The following is a 26,106-nucleotide window of genomic DNA, read 5'->3' as shown; positions in this document are numbered from 1 at the left end:
TGAAAAGTTCCCATCCACACTGGGTGAACTGAAACTTGGGAAAAATACAGGAAAAGCCCAACCATGAGCCAAAGGAGACACCTAATCAAGGCACATAAGCTCTGTCGAAGCAGTAAACGGGGCACCAAGCAAGGCAGTGGTGCAGCCTGCTCGCACCAGTGTTCAGAGCAGGAGATGCTGTCAGATCCTGCAGTAGGCAGGTCTAAAAAGGCATGTGCAGAGGGAGACAAGAGGTGCTGAAAGCCACCAGTTATCTTTGGAAGCAGAACTCTGTCGCTGAGTCAGAAGGGCCACAGAAGCAGTAGGAAGATAAAAACTAACCTAAGTTTGGCAGAGAGGAAAATGTCAGGCATAGAGAAAATGCTGTTAAAGAGACAGAGCGACAGGAAATGCCAGAGTGAAGAAGTAATGTACAGGAACCAGGTGAGAAAACAGAGCTCCTCCTTCCCCCACGTGGCACTCTAGCACACACATTATAGCTCGGGAAATGTAAGGGCAAGGTTAGCTATATGCCCCACTGCTTTACACAAGCAGGAAAAGGTGTATCCTGTTGGGCTGATGTCCACCAGATTGCTCTTTAGAGTTTGCTCCCCATGTTTTCTGCTAAGGAGAGTAATCTTGCTCTTTGTAAGACACAGTCAGTTTACATCTGGTAACCTGGAAACAGGGAATTCTGATCTGCTGCTCTCTCTTTTTCAGAGCTGCAGCGGCTATAGAGAAGACCATAATCTATAGGATACACTAAGAACTAATTAGCAATATCTGAATGAGTTAATTCATAAAATCCTGTAACAGCCAAGCCATTTCCTTCAATACCCAAAGGAAAACCAAGAAATGTGTCAAATCGGACTATCACTCCCATCCTCCCCTCTGCCTCAGTCTTCATGTCTTGTTGCCATAGCACCACATTTGTCTGGATATTTGTACAGAGTCTGACAGGAAGTGTCTCCAGTCCTGAGGACACCAGAGTGATAAAAACAGCTTTATCAATATTCACAGGTGCTGACATAGGTGTTTTTTCACCTATACCTTATTTCTTGGGAAGTTTGAGAGCTGCAATTTTTTCCTGAATAATGACTGTGGTTTAAAGATTAATCTTTTTTTTTTTCTCTCTGCTTTTTTCTACAGATTTATTAAAAGCTGTTAAATAACACTGCTCTTCTGTTACTGCTGAGTACTATGGAGCTGCCACAAAACTAAGAGACTGCTTATAACAGGATCTAAGTTTTTTAAGTAGTGAACTTAAGTAAACTTGCCTCTAATGACATGAATTTTCTGTAATATTGTCCAGATTCATGCACGGCCAAATGAGAGACTCATCAAAGACAGGACTGAAAATCTCAGTACTCCTCTGCCCCACCAGCGGTAGCAGTGGAGAACGTGTGCGAGAGCTGTGGGAGGAACACAGCAGTCCTGGAAAGAAAGTGTTCTGGCAGGGTAAGGACAGGTGTATGTCGTTTCCCCTCGCCTCCACCGACTCCCACAGTTGCCTTAATGCCTTCTGACAGTGCTGCTAGAGCTGCATGCATCCTCTCTTTCTCAACACAGCTCTGCTTCCCAAAAGATAAAAAGATCAGCCCAGAAACTACATGTCTGGCTGCCGACCCCACTTACTTAGAACAATTCTGGCTAAATACACCTACTAAGCCTGCATGCATTTCCTTTCAGTGTTGCTCTAAATAGCTAGTAGTTAGACATTGTACACATTTTCAGTGCTTACTGCACATCATTGTCATTTCTTTGCTTACCATGCTTAAAACTGAAGAATATTTTCATTCCTTCATCACGGACAGAAAAGCTAGCAAGTGAATATAATTAGAAACAAAAATGTTGCCTGTATAAACCAATTTTTGCAGTAATTTTTCAGTCCTCTTATCCCTGAGATTATTGCTGCATCCTTGATGAGTTAACCTTCAAGGATCACATATTCTGTTCACTGCAACATTTTAAGGGGACATTGCAAAAGACTGAAAAATCGTATGCTTCAGTTGACACAAAAAAAATTGAAAACAATGCCACAGTCAAGTAGTCTACCACAACAGTTATCACAAACAATTGCTATGCCAGTAATTAAGCAGTCTTAAAAGCAAGTTATCGTCTGAGAATGAACAATATTCATTCCTTTTTTCCCCACTGTATCCTCAGAGATAGGCAAACAAGCTGAAAATAATCTAACATGCTAGGTGACTGTGCAGTGAAGTTTTGTTTCCTAATTATAAATACCGTGCCTGCGCTCAGACAAAGAAAATCCCATTGAACTGATGTCAGCTTCTCTCATAAAGAGCTGCAACAGAATTAAAATACAGCTGCCCGCTTTCCAGTAATGAGGTCCTGGGTACTTTGCATCACGCTGACAAACATTTCCCCTTTTTCTGTCTAAAGTAACTGCAACAATAGAGCCATTTATCAGAAAACCTTCTGCATATCAGTCTCTCGGAGTAAAGAGACGCTTACCTTCTAAAGACTTGAAGAGGCCTTTCTACTGGGAAAATAATAAAGATGCTTTACTGCTGCAGTTCAGCATCCCTCCTTCTGTAGCAGTTTCCTAGGAATACAGATCCTCCACCATTTTCTTGTCACGTGGCTAGCGGTGCTGCTAAATAAGGGTGATCACCTGCCCTCAGATAGATGGCTGTGCGAACCAGCAGCTACTGGGCTTTGGTTAAAGCGGTGCTTAAATGAATGCAGAGCTGCGCTTCGGCCAAGAAAATTATCCTCTTTTGTTTTTACATTCCCTGGGGATTTTTGTCAGCACCACCAAACTTTGATACGGCAAGTCAGCTGGCAGTAGTGAAAGGCTCCCCGCGGTTTCATTTCAGAGCCTGAGGAAAGCTTTTGATGAGAGTCTGCATGACAAAAGTTCTTATGGATTCAAGCCGTCTCAGCCCTCGTTTCTGTTTGCCTCAATGGTTATAGAGCACACGCATATTCAAACACGCTTTACATAACTTGTTTGGTTTGCAATTCAGCTATACGACTGCAGAAGCAAATTTAAAAAAAAAAACAGACCCACAACAACAAACAAACCGAACTGAACTGGTTGAGAAGGCAGGGTGAATTCTGGAAACACAAACTATACAACACCCGTAAGCAACGCTCATGACCTGTGCTCTTGACCGTGTTTCTTAAGGGTGTGCTTGAAGTAAGGACATTTCCTGCCATGCAGTGCAGTCCCACTGTCTCATTTTACAAAGCCTGTTGTGGGCAGAGTCCTTAGAGGCTTTAGGTTTCTTCCTAAATGCCAAACAGCTTTCAGTCCTATTCTTTTGCAATCTCATGTAGATAAAACAGCAGAGCCACAGGACCTAACCTTCAGCTAGTTTCCCCCTTCACACAGCACAACTCCAGTGACATGAGATGCTTTCACATCAGATTTCTAGGCCATAAGCAGTTAAAACCAAACAAAAGCATAACCCCACTTTCATTTGTTAGTACAGGTCTATGCACACCTGCAGAACAGTGTAAATAAAAATTAATTGGCTTCCACCTTGCTCTTCAGCATATTAGAAATCCTACAGGGAAAGTTCTCATCAACTGCTGCAGATCTCCTGAGAAATCAGTCTCCAGCTGCTATTTTAAAGAACAGACCAACACCAAGCATTAAAAAAAAAAAATCACCAATATGAACAAACATTTCTGAAGACGACACTGCAGACATCTTTGACGCATCAGTCAGCTAGCTCTGCATAAAATTTCCAATGATGAGGCTATTTTTTTAGCACCTTTTCAACTGGATAATCTTTAATTCATTTAAAATCACAAGTCCAGACACCAAGAAGCTGTATCCAGGAAATAGAGATATAAAGTATTTATGTACAATAGAAGTCATTAGTAGTATGATTAGGATGAAGCTATGAAATTGGTAACATGGCAGAAACTGCAGCCTTGATCCCCCATGCTCAGAATGAACATCTTCAAGATTTTAGGATGCTCTGCTGGGACCCTCTAGGCTTATTGAAGCTTACTGTCAAAGTCAGATCTGTATCAACAGGGTTACATTTCAAAGCTCATTAATGCTTTAGGCTGAAATCTCATGTCATTGATCACACTGATTGAAATAAATAATGTAGTAAATTAGCTCAGAAAACCATGGGGTTTTGAAGAGTGGGTGAGTTTTTCATGTGAGCGCTAGTAGTACAGGTTTTCTTGCTTTAAGTAAGTGGCTCTGTCAGCTGAGTTTCATAATTTAAGCAAAATTTCAGAACCACAACTGAATAATAGTAGGCAGGGTATTTTTTACCATTTAAAATTGGTTTCCATCACTTAAGTGTTTTTCTGTTCTTGTTAAAAGGTTTTTATAAAGTACTTGGTATCTGGCATGTAAACGGTAATGCTGTTTTTACAAAAAGGGGATCATCATCATATTGTCTGTTGCTATTTTTTAACAGCTGGCTCTGCAATGGAAAACTGGGTTTTTAGTTTTAATTAATTTTCAACCTCCAGATGGTGATAGAAAGTACCGTATCACCCCAAACTTGATAACAAGAGACGGTTGTCATGACTCCATAGGCCAAATCAGGTAGAGGGAAAGAAATATTGTTATGAAAGCCCATGCATGAACAGCGTATGTCATTACTTCCATCAATAAAAAGCTGTGAGACTCACTGGCACTAAACCAGATTATTAATTTATTTATTTTAAAAATAATGTTGTAATGAATTTTCAGCTATGTTGTTGGAGAGTTCCCTGCTCTGAATCTGTCCCAGTCTATTTTCACAGAAGTAACATCTTTGCAAAGCCTAATATGTAACATAGGCCTTCTACTACATAATCTAGATTATTGTAATGATTATGATGGTATGATTTTATAATAATGTAAAATACATTAATTATATAATTTCCCATCCTAAAATCAGACAAACATAGTTCTGAGCCAGCAATCATACAGTTATTGCTCATGCCAATCTAAACATTTTGTTTACTTTCATTTTGCATTTTGTTTAGTTCCAATACTTTTGTTGCAAGGCAATAACTTTCATTTACATAGACTTTCTTACAAGCAACCTTCTCAGTTCCTGCTCCTTTCCTTACATCATTTACCTTTAAAGCATGTTCCCTGTATTTAGTCAATTTTTAGTGCTGCCAAGTGGGAAACCTGAGTTCAATTTTGGTTTCAAGTCCCTAATCTTGTAGTTTATCAGGAGCTGGAAGCACCATTGAAGCAGCATGTCTGGTCCCTAGAGCGTCTGGAATTCCTTTCTAGCAAATCTGGCCAGTTAACAAACAAACTCAACAGCAGTGAAAGATGTCAGCTCCACGAATATGCAAGGGAAAAGGAAACAGAAACATCCAAAGGGAAGTAAAGGTTACTTTGCAGAATGTGGCTTCTTAAAGTTACACCAGATTTGCAGTCCTTTAGGCTTCCTATATATAGCAACCTGCTCTGCCTATTTGTCAAAGGGTTAGAGCTGGGCTGGCCACTGAACACTGACAGATGCTTCCTCAAACAGGAAGGGAATCAGAATCAAGCAGAAATATACAATTGGAAAAGAAAATTAAAACAGTTTTAATAAAACAATAATAGTACTAATAAGGAAAAAAATAATTAACTACATACAAATATATATAAAACTGATATTGAACCCAAATCCCGTCGCTGATACCAACCCCCACTGATGCTGCAGGGGAAGCCCCAGGCTCAGCAGCAGAGGGGAACTGGATACAGGAGCCGGATTCAGGAACTCAGGGTTGAGATCAAAGGCAGAAGATTGGACAGAGTCCTCCTCAGGCACCAGCCATTGCAGAAGAGGCCTTAACCCCTGTGATCCCCTAGCTTTCTACTGAACATGATGTATATGGAATGGAATAGTCTTGTTGGTCACCTGTCCTGTCTGTTTCTCACCAGAGGCGCAACTTCGTTGTGACCCCTCTCACTACCCGGCACCCCCAGCGTGGCACACAAGAGCCAGCAGTGGCCTTGGTCACTGTGGGAATAAGTATCAGCAAGAGCCTTTCTGCATCCCAGTCCCAGGCAGTGACTGCAAACATCAGGTGTTATCACTGCCAGTAGCACACACTGTCTGCAAAAATATGCTGCTGACTTCAGAACGTGCAGCCTCTTAGAAAAGACTGAGCTGAGAATTAAAATCACTGAACAGAACTGGTTCTAGCTCAAACCAGGATACCACTAAAACAAGAAGCAAACCCAGGCTCCTTACCTCATTTTCATTGCCTTAGCCTAGCTTTGGGGTGATAGAACAGGATTTTGAGAATATACTAGGTAAAACCCTTGGTCCCCTGAAGTCAATAAGAATTTTTTCCATTCTGTCAGTTCAGTATTGGACGTTCATAATTGACTTGAATCATTAATAGTTTTGAGATATATTATTTGCATTTGGCTAAATCACAGGAATAGCAGAGTAGCCTCAGAACTTTTATTAATCTTGAAAGTCACAGATCTTTCTTTCACTATATTTAATTATCTTTATTCACTGTCAGCCACACGCAATGTGATGCGAAAAAAGGCTTTTCTATTAAAAATTTATTGGACTGCTTGCAGTACTAGCCAATTTTAATAGCCAGCAGTACAGCAATAGTCACAGACAGATATTCTGGATAAAGGCAGCAGAGGAACTTTTCCAAAAACTCAGTGTGCAAGTGAGCTGAAAAGACTGATTCCTGCTTCTTTGAGAACACACTATTTGAAAGATAAATGAAGCTTTCTTCTGTGGAAGCTTTATTCTAGTGGGTTAGATAAATCTCGGCAGTTGTTCAAACGAAACTGTCTTCCACTCAGTTTTGCCACCAAAACTGTCCGAGCATCAGTGTCCATATCTCTGCTGCCCTCACGCCTTCTTATTGCTCAGGTGAACACAGTGTTTCACAGTATTTCTCTCAGCCCTTTCTAACTCCTCCTCCTAAGGAAAAGGATAACCTTTCCCCACAGAAAAGGTAAGAGCAAGAACAATCTAGTATACACAACCATGAACCACCACGAGGAGTGTTCTGGTAGCTCGAAGTCATAGTCATAGTCATCATCCGCAGTGGCCTCCTGACCTCTGCATCAACAAAGAGCTTCATACAGCTCTGTAAGACAGGACAGCTTCTACCAGGAAGAAAATTAACTCCGGTCTTCATCAGTTGTACTGCTAGCACACCTCCAGCCACAGCAGCAGTTATGCATGTTATCCTGCCTACCCAACATTTGTAGAGTGCTTCATGAATTCTTCCTTTTTAAATGTAGACACTCTTGGCTGTTCACCTATGGAAAGCTGTATAAAAAGCTAATTTATTTCTGGAAAGACTGACATTAATAATGTGCTATCAAATATTTTTGTACTTTTTTATGAGGCCAAAGAAAATTCTAGGGTTTATTATTTCTGGTACTTGGTATTACTGAGACAGGTTTATATCTTTTTTTTCAGTGTTTGAAATCCTAGCAATCATCCTCATGCTTTTCTTTCCAGTGCAGCTTTTTCTAGCTGGAGAAGAACAGGATAGGAGGAAAGAACTTTACCACCATTTATAAACTACCTCAGAAACCCCCTGAATAGCCTAGAGGGTTATTCTGCTTGACATTGGGATGAAGGAAACAGTGACTAGCACACATGAAGATTTCAATCCACTTCTTCATTCTTGTTTTTGGTTTACACTTTCTGTTTTAAAACTTTAACTTCCTCTTTTACAAAAAAGTCAATTTATTTATACAAAGTCACAGATACTTCCTGAACAAAGGCAGAAAATAATGCAAACTGCATCCTTTACTGACATTTATTTCACTACTAAAGAAATCTACTTCAGCACAGTTTGCAAGCATTAACTTTTTTCTAAACAGGGACATGTGAATAAATTGTAGAGTCAGAAAGGGGCTTAGAAGAAAGTTATTGAGAAAATGCATCCATAAACCTTGGACTACCAATTCAGTTGTCCATTTGTTGGGTTGTCCCCATCATCTGTTTGAGCACAAATGGCGAGTTTCTTTATTCTTCAAAGATCAAAGAAACATAGAATGGTTTGGGTTGGATGAAACCTTCAACCCCCTAGACCAGGCTGCTCAAAGCCTCATCCAGCCTGGCTTTGAACACTTAGAGAGGGTGTCCTCTCTGGGCAACCTGTTTCAGGGTCTCACTGCCCTCACAGTAAATAATTTCTTCCTAATACCTAATGTAAATCTACCCTTTTTCAGTTTAAAGCCATTATCCCCTGTCTTATCACTACACTCCTTGATGGAGAGTTTCTCCCCTTCTTTCCCATAGGCCCCCTTCAGACATTGGAAGGCCACTATATGGTCTCCCTGGAGCCTTCTCTTCTTCAGGCTGAACAACCTGAAGTCTCTCAGCCTGTCCTCACAGGGAAGGTGCTCCAGCTCCCTGATCATCTTTGTGGTCCTCCTCCGGACATACTCCCACAGATCCATGTCCTTTTTGTGCTGAGGACCCCAGAGCTGAAGGCAGTACTGCAGATGAGGTCTCATGAGAGCTGGATAGAGGGGCAGAATCATCTCCCTCGACCTGCTGGACACACTTCTTTTGATGCAGCTCAAGATGTGATTGGCCTTCTGGGCTGTGAGTACACACTGATGGCTCATGTTCCATTTTCCATCTACCAAGTCCTCCTTTGCAGGGCAGCTCTCAGTTCACTCACCACACAACCTGTATTTGTGCTTAGAATTGCACCAATCCAGCTGCAGAACCTTGCACTTGGCCTTGCTGAACTTCACATTTTCAAGGGCCCACCTCTCATGCCTGTCCACGTCTCTCTGGATGACATCCCTTCCCTCCAGTGTGTCAACTGCATCACACAGCTTGGTGTCATTGGCAAACCTGCTGAGGGTGCACTCAGTCCCACTGTCCATATCCCCAACACAGACGTTAAACAGCACCAGTCCCAGTATTGATCCCTGAGGAACATCACTCATCACTGGTCTCGAGCTGGACATCAAACCGTTCACCACAACTCTTGTGGCTGTCCAGCAATTTCCTTATCCTCTGAGTGGTCCATCCATCAAATCCATGTCTCTCCAATTTAGAGACAAGGATGTCATGTGGGAAAAATGTTTTGCACAAGCCCAGGTAGATCAGTAACATCAGTTACTCTTCCTTTATCCATCAACGCTGTAGCACTGTCATAGAAGGCCACCAAATTTGTCAGGCATGATTTGCCCTTAGTGAAGCCATCTTGGCTGTCAACAACCAGCTCCTTATTTTCCATGTGCCCTAGCATAGTTTCCAGGAGCATCTGCTCCATGATCTTGACAGGCAAAGACGTGACACTGATTGGCTTTTAGGTCTACTTTTTTTCATTTTTTAGAGATGAGCATTATGTTTCCCATTTTTCAGTCAGTGGGAACTTCACCAGACTGCCAACACTTGCTAAATATGATGGACAGGGGCTTAGCAACTTCTTCTGCCAGTTCCCTTAGGACCCACAGAGGCATCTCATTAAGTTGAACGGACTTGAACTCGATCTTCTCCTATAGCGGGCAGTCCTTCATTCTTCCAGTCCCTGCCTTTGCGTTCTGCAATTTGGGCACTGTGGCTGGAGCACTTTTCATTGAAGACTGAGACAAAACAGTCATTGAACACCTCAGACTTCCCCATATCCTGGGTAACCAAGTCTCCTGTTCCCTTCCACAGAGGGCCCACATTTTCCCTAGTCTTTCATCACCAACATATCTATAGAAGCTTGTGTTTGTGTCATACATAAATATATGAAGATTAAGCATATACCTAAAACCAAGGAACTTAATTTGTGTACCTTGCCAAGAGGTATAGGAAACAACAACCAAGAGGGCACAAGGAAAGATTCCTTGCAGGAAAAAGAAACTGCACAAGACAAAGCCCTGCATTCAGGAGCTACTTTTAAAACCACTATCACAGAGGTGGGTGTTACAGGTTCAGAAGGCAAAATTAATCACATAATGCAAAAGTATTTGGCAAAACAAAAAAATGAGCAGAGAATGTAATCCGTGCTCAGGGCACAGCTATCCAGCCAGACCTTCAGACTAAGGATGCTTAATTTTGATACAAAGCAGGCTTAATTAAGCATAATTTAGGAATTAGACTCTTTAGACAAATTGAGAGTCACATTTAGTGAAGAATCCAAGAAACTTTCCAGAGTCAAAATAATGGCCTTTCACAAGTATAAGAACTCATGCAGGAGGACACTTCTGAGAGCTGAGTATGACTTACTTGGACTTTGATTCAATTCTGCCAAAGCCTACTTCAAAGACGTAAATCTTTGGCAGATTCAGGGCCTGGTGACAAGCACTATCAGGCTATCCAGACACTCCATCACAATAAGAACAAGGGAAAAGCCTTCGTTTCCTCTTTTATGTGATGAGAGCAGTGTTTCTGTGCTAACCTCCCACAAGCTGGCAGTTCTGCTTATCACACTGTGTTCAACTTTGTCAGACATAAAGAGCAGTTAATTTCAGACTTAAAAGCTGCACATGGAGGTAAGATGAAACTTGTGTTTTTAAAACTGTTGAAGAAATGCATTAGAAGGCACTTATAATTACACATTTCTACCATACCAGTTGCTGTTTCTTCAGCTGTTTATATAGGAGATTTAATGAAATTGGCATATAATCTGGAAATAATGATTCCCATGTGTGTTTTATCCTTTCTCTCATAGTATTTTTTGCATGTTTGCTTTGGTTTCAGAGGAATCAAGGCCTCCATGATTATGCTGTGGGCATGCATAATGGACACCTGCATGTATCTCTACTATCTCCTAAAAAGTCTGAAGTCATTCTCTAAGCAACCAAAGATGTTAAGTTTATTACAACTTTACTGAACATCAGCTACCAAGCACTGGGAAAACTGAAGGGAAAACAGCACCATAAAAGCAATCTCTGTTAGATATGGAATCTTCACACAAAAGCTTTATTTTTAATAACATTAATGGTGGAAAAAGCTGCTATTAGATTTCACAGAATCACAAAATCGCAGAATTGTTGAGGCTAGAAAAGACTTCTGAGATCATCAAGTCCAGCCTATGACCCTGACCCAACACCACCACATTGGCCAGACCACAGCACTAAGTGCCATATCCAGCCTCTCCTTAAACACCTCCAGGGACGGTGACGCCACCACTTCCCTGGGCAGTGCATCCCAGTGCCTGACCACCTTATCAAAAAGAAGTCTAAAAACAAAACATAAACTCCAAAGAAAGTAGTTTTTACTGGTTTCTACGCTTCCATAAATAATTTTTAAAGTGGATGCTGCATAACTTCCTAGCTTTTCTTTACTTCTCTGGGCTTCAGCATCACTAGTATTAAGAACAGAAACAGCCACTCTATCCACTGGAAAAGCATTTGGTATTAAAAAAAGTATTAAACAGCTTCTGAGTCAGAGAGAAAATATTCCATCATGCATTTTTTTTTTTTTCCACTGAAAACAGTCGTACATTAACATGGTTCAGTTTTGGACTTTAATATGGGAATCAGACTAAGAGTATACACTAAGTTCTAGGAATAATGAATGTACTGTATCGGAAACATCAGTGCAAACTACCATTGTGTACAAGAATCAAATTTTTACTTTGGAGACTTAGAGAAATTCCTAAAGAACAGCAGAGTCCTTCTCAAAGTAGATCTAACAATCCATAGCAAGAAGAGGTTAAAAAACTCTATAAAACCGTGGCCACAGAAATGACTTTTCTAGTGCCAGTGGAAGTTGAAAGACCATTCATCCTTTGATGTATCTAACATGGAATCTTACTGCCTCAAAAATCTCTACTCCATTGTGCTGATTTATAAAAATAATTTAAAATCAGATACCTAGATAAGTTTTCTTCTCCTCTCTCAGAACACCAGGGGCACATAAACATGGCGAGTCAAACCACAGGATGCTGCCTGCATGTAATTAATCAGTGTGACTTAAGCAGGATCAGCATCTGGCTGCTTTTAATTTAAAATGCTTTATGGGAGACAGAGGAGTTGACAGCTGATTTGTTCATGTCAGATTTGCAAGCCTGTAAATAGCCAGCACCTCTAAACAACCCTTCCTTTTCCTCATCCCATTATTCACCTTTTATTGTGAGCAGAGGTGGTGAACATTTTTTAGTTTAAAGATTTTAGAAATTACTGGTTTGTCAAAAAACAGCCTCATTAATTTCATTAAATTAGTTTCAAAATTAGTTTGTTTTGACAAACTTCCAATGAAACCCTGTGGAGATAATGGAGGAAGATGACTTCCAGGGTATGGACTAGTTCTAACAGGCAAACCATGTTAAAGTCAAAGGACTTCTGGTTTTCCTAGATCTGCAAATCCCAAGCCCCCATTCCACACAACTGCTTGGGGAGTTTGCTTCTTTTAGATTTCACATTTGTAGAAAATTTCTAAATTTCTACTTTTTCTTCAGAAATGGAAGTTAGAAGCTTAGATGACTGGATGCAACAGAAACGTGCCATCCAGCTCACTTTTGACAGCTTCATGGTCAAGAACCCAGCATTTGGTTTACTTCAGATCATACAGAAATGGGGAGCGCTCAATTTCTGCTAACCCTTCTGAAGATCTGCCTCTTTCTTGAGGGCAGTGAATGCTAATCTGCATCAATAAAAGCCGTCACTGCCCCACTGAAACCGAGACCCCCACATCTCACTTTCTCCTCTGTTTAGTTAGAGTGAAGCAATTTCACTCAGGGGGCAAACTGATGGCAAATTATGCTCTGTATACTGCATAAAATGTTCTCTGTAAGGAAAACCTGAAGTCCTATACAAGCACTTAAGTTTAAGTTAACCTGGCAAGTAAAACCACTATACTCACAGTTTCTGAGATTGGGGTTTTTGCTTAGGATAAAGACAGCATTTACTGTGTATTAAAAATCACTCAGCTACAACAATACACTCTTTGAAAAATGTGTGAAAATGCTTACAGCAGAGGTATTTTCATGTCTGGGAGAAGATAGTAAAGTCTAAAATAAATTGCAAGCCAATTAAAGGCTTGTAACAGAATTTGAATGTGATGTGTATTCTGAACTGACATGCGTGGGAGAAACTTGAAAAACAAGTAAAAAAATTCAGCCTTACATTTTACACAAGCAGTATGTTTCCACATGTTTCATATCACATATGCTATTTTGAGTAAGTGCAGCTGAAAGGAGTAACAAGAACAAAGCAGTTACACCCCCTTGTTTTATTTGTACTGGGAAGTCTCTTTTACTGCTCATGAGAATTTCACTTCCCTACGAATGCAATGCCAGGCTCCTCTTCGTAAAGCTGCAGCATGTCAGTTGCAGATGCTCTGGAGAAATGAGGTCAGACCTCCACACTTACATCTCTTGGGCTACCCTAGAAGTCCGCTGTAGCAGTTACAGCCTCCTGGTTATAAAAGAACAGAAGTACTCTCTCCAAAATGCTACAGTCAATGGAGTCAGGAGGGTCATTTCTCTCTCCGTCTGGTAGACAGCAGGCAGCAGTGATGCTGTCAGCACAGAGGCTGCACTTCCACTCAAAGGCAAATACAAATATACTCAAACTGCCTCAACTGCCAGTCCAGTCTGAACAGACAGACATGCTGCTCTGACCTGACTACTGCTTGGAAATCACCACAAAGGTCATAATTTGCCATCACCTTTTTACTTCCTTTATAAGCAGCACCTCTTCCGGACTCTGGGCTTCAAATCCCTCCCATCTTGCTTCCCAGCACTTTTGCATTAGGCAGAGACAGTACTTTGCTTTGATCCTTCCACAGTTGCATCACTGGCGTTGTAGCTGGACTGCCAATATCATCAGTACCTGGCTTTGGCCTGCATTCCCTGTCCAAATCTGTTTCAAATCTAAAGGTACGTTGTGAGGTCTATGGTCCTTCACAGAAGGAAGACAGACTTATTCCTGCAAGGAAGAGGCCTTACAAACCTTCCTGCACTGCAAAAGAATCCTTATTTGGCTCATATCAAGCATTCAAGAACCGAGATCCTGTTTTTAGAAAGAGAGGAACACAGTGATACTTAAATCATGTAAACATAATTAGTACTTAGGATTTGAAAGTCGTGCCACCTATTCACAGTGTCATACACTTCAATAACATTGATAACAAGGGAACAGAAGACTCTTGAAAGGAAACAGATTGTTTTTTCCTTACCCTGATTTTTGACTCGGTTCTTCACTGCTGAGAAGCACCGTTTCCTCCTTCATTTCTTGTTCTGCTGCTGTGTTATTTCCAAGTTTCTGTTCAGAATTTGCTTCCCCTTCATCATCACCACCAACCACCTGTAACACACCTGTTCCTCTGATGCCCAAACTCTCATCCTTGGTATTCAGGATGTCTGAAGGAGAATAGCCCTCACGTTCAAAAGATTTCTGAAGGGGAGCTGCTGCCTGAAATTCTGCCTGAGTGTCAAGAATCAATTCCTGTGCTACAAGAGCTGCTGGTTCTTCACCAGAATGTCCAGATCCTGATTTTGCTATCTCTGACTTGGCAGAAATTTCTTCAGGTGATAGGTCACTGACTTCATTTTGGCCCAATATAATCCAGCTCTCATCTTGCACACAGTTTTTCTGTGATCTCCTTTTGTTATCCAGTTTTTGAGGCACAATGGAAGAACTTTTCCCTTCTAAGTGAACAGAGTCCCATTCAATCCCACAAACTGAGCGATCTTCCCTTTCATTTGTAATGGAGACTGACGGAAAGGCATCCAAGGAGCCTGACAAAAAGCCTTCATGTGGTTCTATTTGTTCAGCTATATTAGCTTCTTGAAATGCAAAATGACTTTCATTGCTTTCAACGGTATCCTGTCTTGAAGGTGTATTTTCCTCCTCAGTAACAAGGACGTAATCCATGTCCAATGAAGCTGGATCTTGATGCACCTTCATCCTCACACCTTTCTTCCTCTCTGTACCTTCCAGATGAGGGCTTTCAGAGGAATTTCTTTTTTTTTAAAGTAGGGAGTCAGTGCAGTCAGTGTCAGCTTCTAAAAAAACAGGCAAACAAAAACTCCTTTTAGTTTTTAAATCACCATTTCAGTCACCATGATTTTTTAAATCAGTACAGTGAGATAAAGCTCTTCTTAGGTTGCTTTGCTCTGTTAATGTGTACTTGAATTTTATAACATCATAATTATTGTTAAAGATTATACATTAACATCACAGTCATTCCTAAGGCAGAAATGATTCAGTGTCCCTTATGCTAGGCCCTGGAAAAACAACAGAAATAATGCCTAAAAGCTTTAGATCTGTCTAGAAGAGTGATGGTAGAGGTCTTCCTGAAATACAGAGTTTTGAACATCAGGGAGACACACAAACTACAAACTTCACTCAAAGTGTCATCATACAGCAGCAATATCCCAGACATTTCCTTCTTTCTTTGTCCTATGAACTCTAGAAAGCACGTTTTCTTACCATCAGGAGATCTTTTATCTCCACCTGGCGGTGAGTTGAGACCAGTTGTTTCTGCTTCAGGTTTTCCCGTTGCAATCTCAGAAGCTCCTACAGTTACTTCAGACTCGGAGAGTGAAGGTACTGATGTATGATTTTCCAGAAGGCACTCTGTGGGTGTTTCAGACACCTGATCTTTAATGTGGCTGCCTTTGGTCGCTAGGATGCCTTCTGCACCTTCCCAAGGAGTTGTCAGTGGTAAAGGCTTTTCCGAAGAAACACTGTCACAGGGTGGCTGCTGTAATAAGAGCTCATCCTCTGCACACTCTCTGCTGCCAGAGGGTTCAGCATCAAAAGATCTACAGGATGGTGGAGTACGCACGACTGGTGATTGGTCACTGGGCATCTCCTTAAATGTGGGAACATCATTTTCAGTTACATCTTCAGATTCCTTTGCTATGCAATCAGCCAGCTGATTATTTGAATCAGACTCATGGCCTTCATTACCCCATGGAAGAAGGGATTTGGGAAAGAATACCTGGTTATCCTTTGACTTGCTTTCTGCTGTTTCACTGCCTACTGCTTCCAGTATGTTTATGCCACCACATGTGCCTGGCCAGGCATTAGTCACTGATGTGTTCTTCATGTCATGTTCTCCCCCGGTCTCAGATTCATCTACACATTCTTCTAACACGTCCAGCTTTTCATCACCAGTTACTGCTGTATGTTGAATATCAGAATATTTTCCAACTTCAGCCAAGGCACTAATTTCTTTTAAGCTTTGTTCTGCTCTGGCACATAGAGTGAAATTCATGGGAACGAAGTGCATTTGAGAGGTTGCTGTTTGAGATGTATCAGTTGGTGTTCCTTGATTGCTTGCAGTAGTGAAACTTCTACGGAACTTGTCTTTCAGATCTAGGGACATTGCTTCTAAAACTTCACTGGTATCTTCAGCCAGCTCAACTGGGTCAGTAACAGGTTTATTTTCTAGACCACATTCTTTAAAAATTGCAAATTCAGAACTCTCCTGAGTGTTAGAAGAGATTAGCTGATAGGATTCCTGGGTCTTTCCCTGTTCACAGTCCTGGAGGCTACCAGTTTCAGACTGTAGCTCTACTTTCTGCATGACTAAGGGACACTTTGAATCAAAATCTGCCTCTTTACTCACCTCTGACCATGTGTGACTTGGCTGACTATCTTTGCTTTCAGGCTCCACCCCAGTGTGAAAAGACGGGATAGAGGCATGCTTAGCTTCATACTCTTGGCACACATCAGGACTGCTTGATGCTTCTGAACTATTGTCTTGCTCACAGTGACTTAATATATCAGGATTTTCACCATCTGATTTCAAAGTGACAGTCTGCTCAGCATTAGTCCACAGGTCAGGCTCTACTGAAAATGGATGATTACCTACTTGTGTGTTATCCTGTAAAATATCTGGGATAAGTGCAGTTTGGGGAACTAATACACTCCACCCTGGGCTTGATTTCTCTGTCATTTCAAAAGATAAGTCTTCTACAGTGAAAGCACCTGGAGGGGAGTTGTGCATTTCTAATCTTTCACAGGTGTCCCACTGCTCTTGAGGAATGAGACTTGCACATCCTTCATTGTCTTTTGGTAGATCCAGTACAGTGATTTCCTGAAATGATGTATTTGGCATATTTCGTTCCTCACCTGAAAGGGGATTCTGTGGATTCCGATTTTCCTCATCTGTAGGAAACAACTGCTCTTTCAAGCCCTTTTCTTCTTTATCTGATATGAAAGGATTAAATTGTTTGAACTGTACAATATCTTGATTTGTTTGACTATCAGGAGTATTCACAGGATGTACTAGCCTTTCATTTTCTTTCTCATCACAGTACAGAAGGAGAGGCTGATTTCCATCAGTACTTGCATTAGTGAAATGTACTTCTCTTAGATCTTCTTGTGAAGGTGATCCACGGGAGTCCTCCTTACTATTTGTTAACTCGTTTGTTGCAGAGTGACTTGGCAGAGAATGCTGATCTTCAAACCACTTTTCTCCACAAGGTTGGGAATTCCACCATTCTGAACTGTTACCTGGAAAACCAAATGTTCCTACTGTGGATTTTGGATCAGTCCCTAGATCAGCTTCCAATGATGTACTCCACACATCTACAGCTTTTGAAGAATACTCTTCTTTATCTCCAGCTGCAAAGGTCAGTGTAGCATATTCATTCATTTGACACAAGTATGAGTCTTCCTTGACATCTGTTTTTTCACTGGAAATACTCACTTGTGCTTCTTTCTGAAGTGTTTCCCAGTAACCTACATATTCAGAAGTCTCATTATGCTTCACTACAGTCAAGCCCTCCTGCAATACTTTCCTAGCTTTAATTGTTTCATTGAGGATGCCTACCTGGACCTCCTCTCCTAATTTAGGTTTTACATCTAAATTGTGTTCATTTGCTTCAGGATTCACTGCACTGGATTTAGCATAATCCTCTCCAATTTCAGACACTTTGTGCTGTTTGGCTTCATATGTGGAATCTTCATTAATCACTTCTGGACATGCCTCCGAATTCTCTGAATCCTCATTTATGTCAGGACTTGACAAAGAAGATACAGTATCATCATCCACATGGGCATTCCAAAAATCTAAGCTTTTAGGAGTTTTACTTTGTTCAGTGCTTGTTTCAAATCCTTCTTCACATTCATTCCCCAAATCATTTATTTTACCAGCATCTTTGAGATTTTTAGTATTTTTAATATCCCACATATCCCCACTTCCTTTGCGATGACTGGCAACAGGAAGATCTCCCCACACATTCATAGATGTGTCACTTAAATCAGGACTCGTTCCACTTGAATGTGCATAATCGTTTATTGAATCACTCCAGACATTATCTTCCTCCAGATAACTTTTGATCTGTATAGCCTTTGAAAGGCTACTGGTAGTGTTTGCCATTTCAAGGACTTCGCTTGTCTCAGGACTTGTTCCAGGAGATTGCAAATCTTCACCTGGCTGTGAATTCCATGCAGTCTGGGCAAAACTGTCATTAGGCACTACACATGGCTCTCCACAAAGATGACTAGCTGGATCTAAATTTCCAGAGTTTTCATTTGTCCCAGAACCTGTTTTTTGTGAAAATGAATTTTCCACCACAGACATATCTGTAATGTCAGGAACAGTGACATATTCAGAAGAAGGACTCTTCTTAAACTCCTCTGTGAAGTATTTTTCATGAGTCCCACTTTTCATCAGTTCTGAGCTATTTTTGAAAGATACTAACTCAGGATTACCAATGTCCGGATGGTTAGAAACCACCTCTTCCACTTCTCGCAGTACTTCTTGTGGTTCATTCATCAAAGGAATTGATGTGGCTAGGTGACAACCACTCTCTCCAGAGTCATTCCAGATGCCTGAGCTTCCAGGCATTTTAGAAGAATTATTTTCAGGATTATCACTACCCTTATCAGAACTTTCAGAGACACTTTCAATCTCAGGACTTGTTGCATCCTCTATCACTGTTGTCTCATTTTCAGCTTTCTCAGAAAACAGCTGTGATGTTTCTCTGTAAGTTTGTCGTCTGCAGTCATCAAAAGATTCATAATTTCTGCCTTCCTCAGAAGCACTTGAAGAAGATTCTACATTATTCTGCAACAAGTCTTTCCTTTCTTCCTCATTAACTTGTTTACTTTGACTGGCAAATGTCTCATTCTCTGTGACTAACGCTTCCAAACCAACATTATTACTCTTTTTTTCTGGGGAGCTGGGAACTTCAGTGTTTGACCTGTTCTCTTTTGAATCTGCATTACATGAAGATTCACTGTCCTCTTGCACTACTTTATTACAAATGTCACTAATAATCTGCTGTCTGCTTGTTTCATTGGTCCTCTTATATCCCTCTTCTCCTTCCTGAGAGATGACAGTGGTGTTGTCCCAGCCTTCCTCATAACTCTGCTCACTCTCTAAACTCTGTGAGTCCAGCTTCTGCACTGAATCCTGACTATCCAGCTTTTCATCAACATCGGCAGTGTCTTGTGCTGATTTCTTACTAAGTATCTCACTCCCTAAGTCACATATTTTCAGATCCAAACCATTCCCTGTGTCCGAAATGGGCGTAGATGTGTCAGTGTCTTCTACAGAAACACTGCTCACTGTTTCTGCACTTCCAGCTGCAGTTTGTCTACTATTTAATTCATTCTGAGGTGGTGATAAGTCATTCACTGTTTGATTGTACACTGGTGTTATTCTTCTGTTCTGAGACATAGAAAAATTATTTTCACCGGTATGTATCTCAGTTGAAAAACACTGATTAGCTGTTTGCTCTGAATTAAGGAGAGGTTTAGCAGAGTCAGAAAGAGCAGTAATATCAGAATTTCTTTCTTGTAACTGGGTGACATTATTTAGGGGAGTGTTCCAGATGTCTGTGTTTCTGGTACTTGAAAAAAGCATGTTTCTAGGACATAATGTTTCCTTATTTGCTTTCTCAAGTACTTTTGTCTCAGTCAAATTTGGCTTTACCAATTTACCAATAACTGCTTCCTCATCAAAATCTTTGTCCTCATTTTCTCTTTCATCTTCCACATATGTAGGTGATATATATGAATCAGATGTTGAATAATTAGTATCTGGTGGAGAAACAACTAAATCTTCACCCACGGTTGATGAACTAAGACCTGAGTGTTTATACAAGAAGGTATCCTCCCATGGCACCACTACATCTGTTACTTCTTTCCTAATGTTTTTATCATACATATTCCAGGTATCTGTATTTTCAAATTGTTTTGGTCTGTGTTTAGGGTCACCAAATACAGTTTTTTCCTCTGTTTGCAGCTTGGAATTATTTTGCATATTGTTGAAAACACAATTCTTATTTTCAGATTTTCCATATTCTTCTATTGCATAATAACCTTCTTTTTCCCAGGCTTCTGGAGATACCTGGATAGGATTTTCAGTCTCATTGTCTGCTGTGACTTCTGAAGAATCTGACAAACTAGTTTTTGATAAGGCCCACTCCTCAGGAATATTTACTGAAGGTTTTTCTCTATCCAGTTTGGACATGTTCCATATATTTTCTGAGGATCTAGCAGTATCTCCTGCATCAAACTTTGTCCAAACTTCGTAAGAGTCTCCAGGTAACTGACTGCCTTTCCCTTCACCACTACACCATGTATCTGACATCACAGGTGTTGGCTGACTGACCTTCCATGGATCAGGAAAGCTCTCCAGTTCTGGCTTTGTTTCCTCTAAAGAAGCAGTTTGCAAACACAAATGTTCACTGCTTTTCTCTTGATTATCATGGTTCCAATTATCTTGTTTAAACTGATTATCCCACAGAGCTGCTCTCATGTATTCCACTTGCCTTGGCTGTTTTTGGAGGAATACAGAATCTGAGGCTCTTCTATCAATATGCTCTCGCAGCAAGGGACTTTCTTTACAATCCTTCCATAAGACAGGGCTCTGAAATACAGATTCCTGCTCACTTGAACTCCATGTATCAGCATTTCTGGACTCTAGGTCAAAGCCATCCCACCAGCTCCCATATCTAACGCGAGACTGAGAATAATTTGTGCCATCTATTTCATTAATTTTTTTAATGACATCTTGTGGGAAAAATAAAGGCTGCCCATTATCTAATGGTGAAGTTTCTACAAGACTGTTCATAGGAGTTGGTGGAATTCTTGAATCAGCAGATTTCAACATTTCTGGTGAAGAAGAATCACCTTCAACTAAGTCAATCAAACTTGAAGTTTTCTCACACATTTCTCCTGGATTCTCATCAAAATCAGCTAAACTGTCTTCCTCATTTGTTGTAGTGAGCAAGTCAGCTGAATAATTTGCTGTATCATTTTCTAGCAAGTTTGCCTCATCAAGTTCTTTCTGCACAGTGAGTTGTTGTCCTTCTGATGAATCACTATTAAGGAAATAGTCATCTGCTGGGGAACAATCAACAGAACGAGAAGATGACTCGGATGGAGCTGTAACTACAGGTGCTAGATCAAAATTGAAAAGATCAAAGTTATCGCTATTGTCTCTAGACTGAGGTTTTTGTTCTTCAGCTATCGTTCCTTCAGGAATAGGGCTATAGGAATCAAAGCCAGGCAGAAAGCTGTGATGGGAAGCAGCACCTTCTGCAACAGGGCTATCATCACTAAGGAAAACAGAACTCTCCTTGGAAGATCTGCTGCTTCTAATGGTAGCCAATCCACTGTCTGGACTCACAAGGTCTACATTAACATCCACAGGGGCTTGCATCGATCCATTTAAATCTTGAGGATTTTCTACAAAATTGGCAGAACTGGGCTGTGGTTCTACATCAGAACCATATAACTCCATAATACCAGAAGATCCTTGTGAAAGTGGAGCGCTTCCAGCAACAGCTTCAGTCGAAGAAGTTCTACTGTTTGAGACCATTTCTGGTTGTCTTCTATTTATAACTTCCTTAACTAGAAGAAAAACTTGATCACAGGTCACCAAAGAATTTTCTTGATGATAAATGAGAATTTGGTCACATCCACATTCTACAGGATCTAGCTCCAAACAAGGATTCTGACATTCTTCTAATTCACAGCAGATCTGTTGAAAGACAGGATGTTTCAAGAGCCATTGCAGTCACAGGCATAAAGACACAAATTGTGTACTTCACTGTGTAACATAGCCACATCTACCTCTTTGTATTAATCTATATCTTGGCCTGTAAGGCCTTATTATTATCGCTAAATAGATAAAGTATTAAAATAAAAGATCAATACAAAATATATATTATATAATTGGTCAGAATATTTACTTATACCATTTGACTTTCAAGTTTACTTATTATAGTAAAATAAAATCCAAATAAATGTTTAGTTGTTGCCTTAAGAGATCTAAGCAAAATATTTAAGGATACATGAGAAAAGTACTTCTGGATTAGGACAAGTAGATAATTAAAATATATACATTAATATTGATCTTGAAAGCAACAGAGGCTTTTAGCCACCTGATTCCCCAAAATCAGAAGTTTCTGAGATTGAGAAAATTGTTCAAAAAGTCATCACTGAGATGATTTCTTCCATTTGAGGACAAATGAAGTAAAAAAATGGACAGCACCTGGATCTGAATAAATGAAAATCGTAGTAATAATTTGGTTACATTTCAGAGCTTAAATTCTTTAGTGATAACATACACATAGATGAGTCCTGGTCATTACCATTTACAATGTGTTTCCTCAGCCCTCATTGCCAAAGACTCATCTGTAGGGATCACAATACAAAACCAACGCAAAACTAGTTTAAAAAAAAAAATAATAATTCTGTTCTAAATAAACTGAAAAATCTTTTTTCTTCCTTCATTTTTTGTAACCATACACTTTTCATATTAGCCTGGTCTGAAACAATCATAAATAGCACAATCTCTCATTTTACATGATATAAATAATGCAGCCATTTCAAATAGCTACTCAGTTGCCAGCCAATTGTTGCTACTTTTTAACTCCACTTAATTATTAAACACTATATATAGTATATACTACTTTAAAATCCCACATTTTTTTCAGAAAAGACATTATTTGATTCTTTCTCCAGGTACTTACTTGATTGCCTAGCTCTAAATTTTCTGAGTATACTGCTATCTGTCGTTTTGTTTGCTTCTCCTCTGACAAACAGTTGGTCAAAATGACAAGTACATCAAACCCATATTTATCTATGAACGCTTTCAGATCACCAACAAGACTCCTGTGTAACACGCAGTCCTGAAACATGGTAAGAGACAAAAAAAAAAAAGTCATTATCTTTTCCTTGCTCTTTCCATTCAGATCTGTGGTGAAAACAACCAGAAATGTTAGTAAGCATCAGTGTCTGTAACTGGCAACACAGTTCCATTCAATTTGTCACAACACGAGTGTGCTTAAAAAAAATCACGAAGCACTATCACAGCACAGTAATGGACTTTTATTTCTGCAGAATTTGGAATTCTCGCTTGTTCCTGCTACTTGTTTTTGCAAGATTGCCTAAAAGTATTTGGCTACTGCTATTTCTGGAATAAAATCCCTTTTTAACTAGAAAATTAAATTTTTTTTAATGAAATTTGTCATGCTAATACTCCATTTAAAATAATAGTGAGGTGCAAAAACAGGTATGAAAAAGGAAATCATGTGTTAAATTAGTATTGTTATATGTATCCATTATGGAGTTTCATGATTGTATACAATTTTACCACTAGTTTTAAAATCTCTTTGTGTCAGAAAAATACTTATTTTTACATACTTCCCACACCAAATGCACAGGAGTTAAACACTGCATTTGCCATTCCTGTTCTTATTTGTACTTGGACTAGCCTAACATTCAATTATCTAGGTTTTGCAACATAAACCATACATTCCTCTTTCTCACCCAGGGCCATAAGGTACAACGTATAAATATCCCTCTTGAGCCCTCAGTTCTGGTAACTGCCACTGAACAACATCTTAGAAACTTTGTTTTCTCCTTTATGTCTCTGCTATTTGTATTTGAGATAAATTTTTGCCATCTTTTAGCTAATAGTTCTTCCGATGCTGCCAAGCTACACTGGCCCTGAATAAACAGCAGTTCATCATGAACACAACACAACTGTATACGCAGATTGGCATGTTATTCCCCTGCATCTGTCTCCTACCTAATAAATTACTGTTTTGGTTTCATATATACAAATACTATTTATTAATCTACTCAAATGTGTCCACAAAATGGGGCTCCCTCCCTGTAAGTTAAATTTAAAACAAAAAAACCTGCTTTGTCAAATGCTTTGGAAGTAGATTATTTTCTGAGATCAAAGATGAAGTTCCACTTTCATGTTTGCATAATACCTAAATATTTTTATGTTTTACGTGAAATTCATGCAGATTAACACACAAACAAAAGTCAGCTGTCAGTTTACTGGTGGACATCCAGATATTAAAGGGTTATGGTGAGGAATTACAGCCAGTAAGATATGAATGTCCAAGTCAGTAACATTTTCCTGAAGACTCAAGTATTGAGTATATTAGAAAAAGTACCAAAATACTGCTTAAGCATGAAAAAGTTACTTCAGTTATCCCATTCCTAACTGCGGCAGTGCTGCTGTTTAACCCCAGCCAGCAACTAAGCACCATGCAGCCGCTCGGTCACTGCACCCTGCTCCTAGTGGGATGGGAAGGAACATTGAGGGGGAAGAAAAAAGAAAGAAAAAGAAGTAAAACTTGTGGGTTGAGATAAGAACAGTAATCGAAAAAAAAAAACAACAAGATAAAACAAAATTTTAATAGTAACAAAAGGGAAGATAACAAAAAGAGAAATAAAACCCAAGAAAGGACAAGTGGTGCACAGCGCAATTTCTTATCACCCGCTGACCAATGCCTGAGCAGAGATTCCCCCTTTCTTGGCCAACTCCGTCCAGCTTCCATACCGAGTATGACATTCTATGGCATGGAAAATCCCTTTAGCTAGTTCAGGCCAGCTCTCCTGACCGTACTCCTTCACAGCTTTTTGTGCACCTGCTCACCTGGCAGAATGTGGGAAACTGAAAAGTACTTAACTTAGGGTAAGTGCTACTTAGCAACAACTAAAGCATCAGTGTGCTGCTAACCTTATTCTTATACTAAATCCAAAACACAGAACTGTACCAGGTACTAGGGAAAAAGTTAAGTCTATCCCAGCTGAAACCAAGACAAATTGGAGTAATTAAGATCTATTTGAATAAAAAAAATTACCTAGATCAGATTCAAAACCATCTGGAAAAAAATCTGCTATCTCCTTTTCTCAGTTACCTAATCACAGCCAACTTAAGAAGAGGTGACAGGGAAGTACATGGAGGATCTTCTTTGCAAGATGGTTATGGCTATACATAAAGTAAATAAATGATTGCTCTAAAAAAAAGCCCAGCCTTCAAGCCAATGATGCTTTATCTTCTATATTGCTTGTATTGACTGAAAATGCAAGGAATTAGAAATTTTCTGTTACAATCAAATGACTGAACTAGAAGCTTTATCAAAATGATACTGACTAAATTAATACTTCCATCATCTCATATCGCATTTGGCCCCCAGCTGCAGTGAGTTGGGGAGTGCCAAAAATCCTGCTTTCTGCAGTATTTTAAGGGAGGAAGCTCTTACCATGCCTACACAGCAAGGGAAAAATCCCTTGTCACATCCAGCTCAAGGGCAATTGGAGGGTATATCTCTGGAGTTTAAGGCCAAGGACCACTACGGCATCATAGAGAAAGACTATAAATAGCACAGAACAAGATACAATACCCACATGCCAGGAGCTGTTTGTTGGTGGGAATGGTTACCAAAGCAAGGGTGTGGCACCAAACGCCATACAATGAAAGCTCAGTTCTGCCACTCACAGCAAGAACTAAAGATGTAAATTGCCATGGCAAATCCCCTGAAGGTGCTAAAATCTGAACTTGCTTCTTGCCCTGCTTTTTGCTGACTTACGTCCTATGATCAAGAGAAACACTGAGGAATTGACATGGTAGCAGCAGACGATCACTTAGAGTCTGTGTCTCTAAGTGGGGAAGCTGCCAAGTATGTATCCTTGGTGGAGCAGCTGGACTGGAGAGCTTCACATTGGGCCACATTAATATAAAAAATAACAGATCTGTACTACCTCTATACCTGATCTGCTTACTTGAGGTTCTCTCTAGCTCTCTCTCCTCCCAAACTTACTGTTATTCAGGGTGTGCTTTTTTCCTTTTCCAGGATCTCAGGATGCTGATGACTGAGAGAAGTACAAAGACTAAATCTGAGCAGGCTACTTGTCCCACTCCATTGTGTACAAGCTGCAGAGGGAGATCAGTTATGCACTACATGTTTTTTTCTCCGTACTTCACACCCAGTTTGGCCTTTGGGCTATGCTATGCTACACGTATTCCTTGGGCAAAGAAT

At 40.1% G+C, this 26,106-nt stretch overlaps 1 protein-coding gene across 1 annotated transcript in view; it reads right to left on the bottom strand.

The window, feature by feature from the left end:
- PRUNE2 (prune homolog 2 (Drosophila)) overlaps positions 1-26,106 on the bottom strand; it is a gene marked incomplete at its 5' end in the record, with an annotated part of 100,328 nt that overhangs the window by 28,536 nt on the left and 45,686 nt on the right. The window contains 4 exon segments of the mRNA XM_009869900.1: positions 14,028-14,155; positions 14,264-14,856; positions 15,284-21,800; positions 22,795-22,953. Coding sequence (XP_009868202.1) covers positions 14,028-14,155; positions 14,264-14,856; positions 15,284-21,800; positions 22,795-22,953 — 7,397 coding nt within the window.

The sequence above is a fragment of the Apaloderma vittatum genome, unplaced genomic scaffold (assembly GCF_000703405.1).
Source record: "Apaloderma vittatum isolate BGI_N311 unplaced genomic scaffold, ASM70340v1 scaffold2405, whole genome shotgun sequence".
Taxonomy (NCBI): Eukaryota; Metazoa; Chordata; class Aves; order Trogoniformes; family Trogonidae; genus Apaloderma; species Apaloderma vittatum.
The sequence above is the reverse complement of the archived record's forward strand: the minus strand, read 5'-3'. Positions and strand labels throughout refer to the sequence as shown.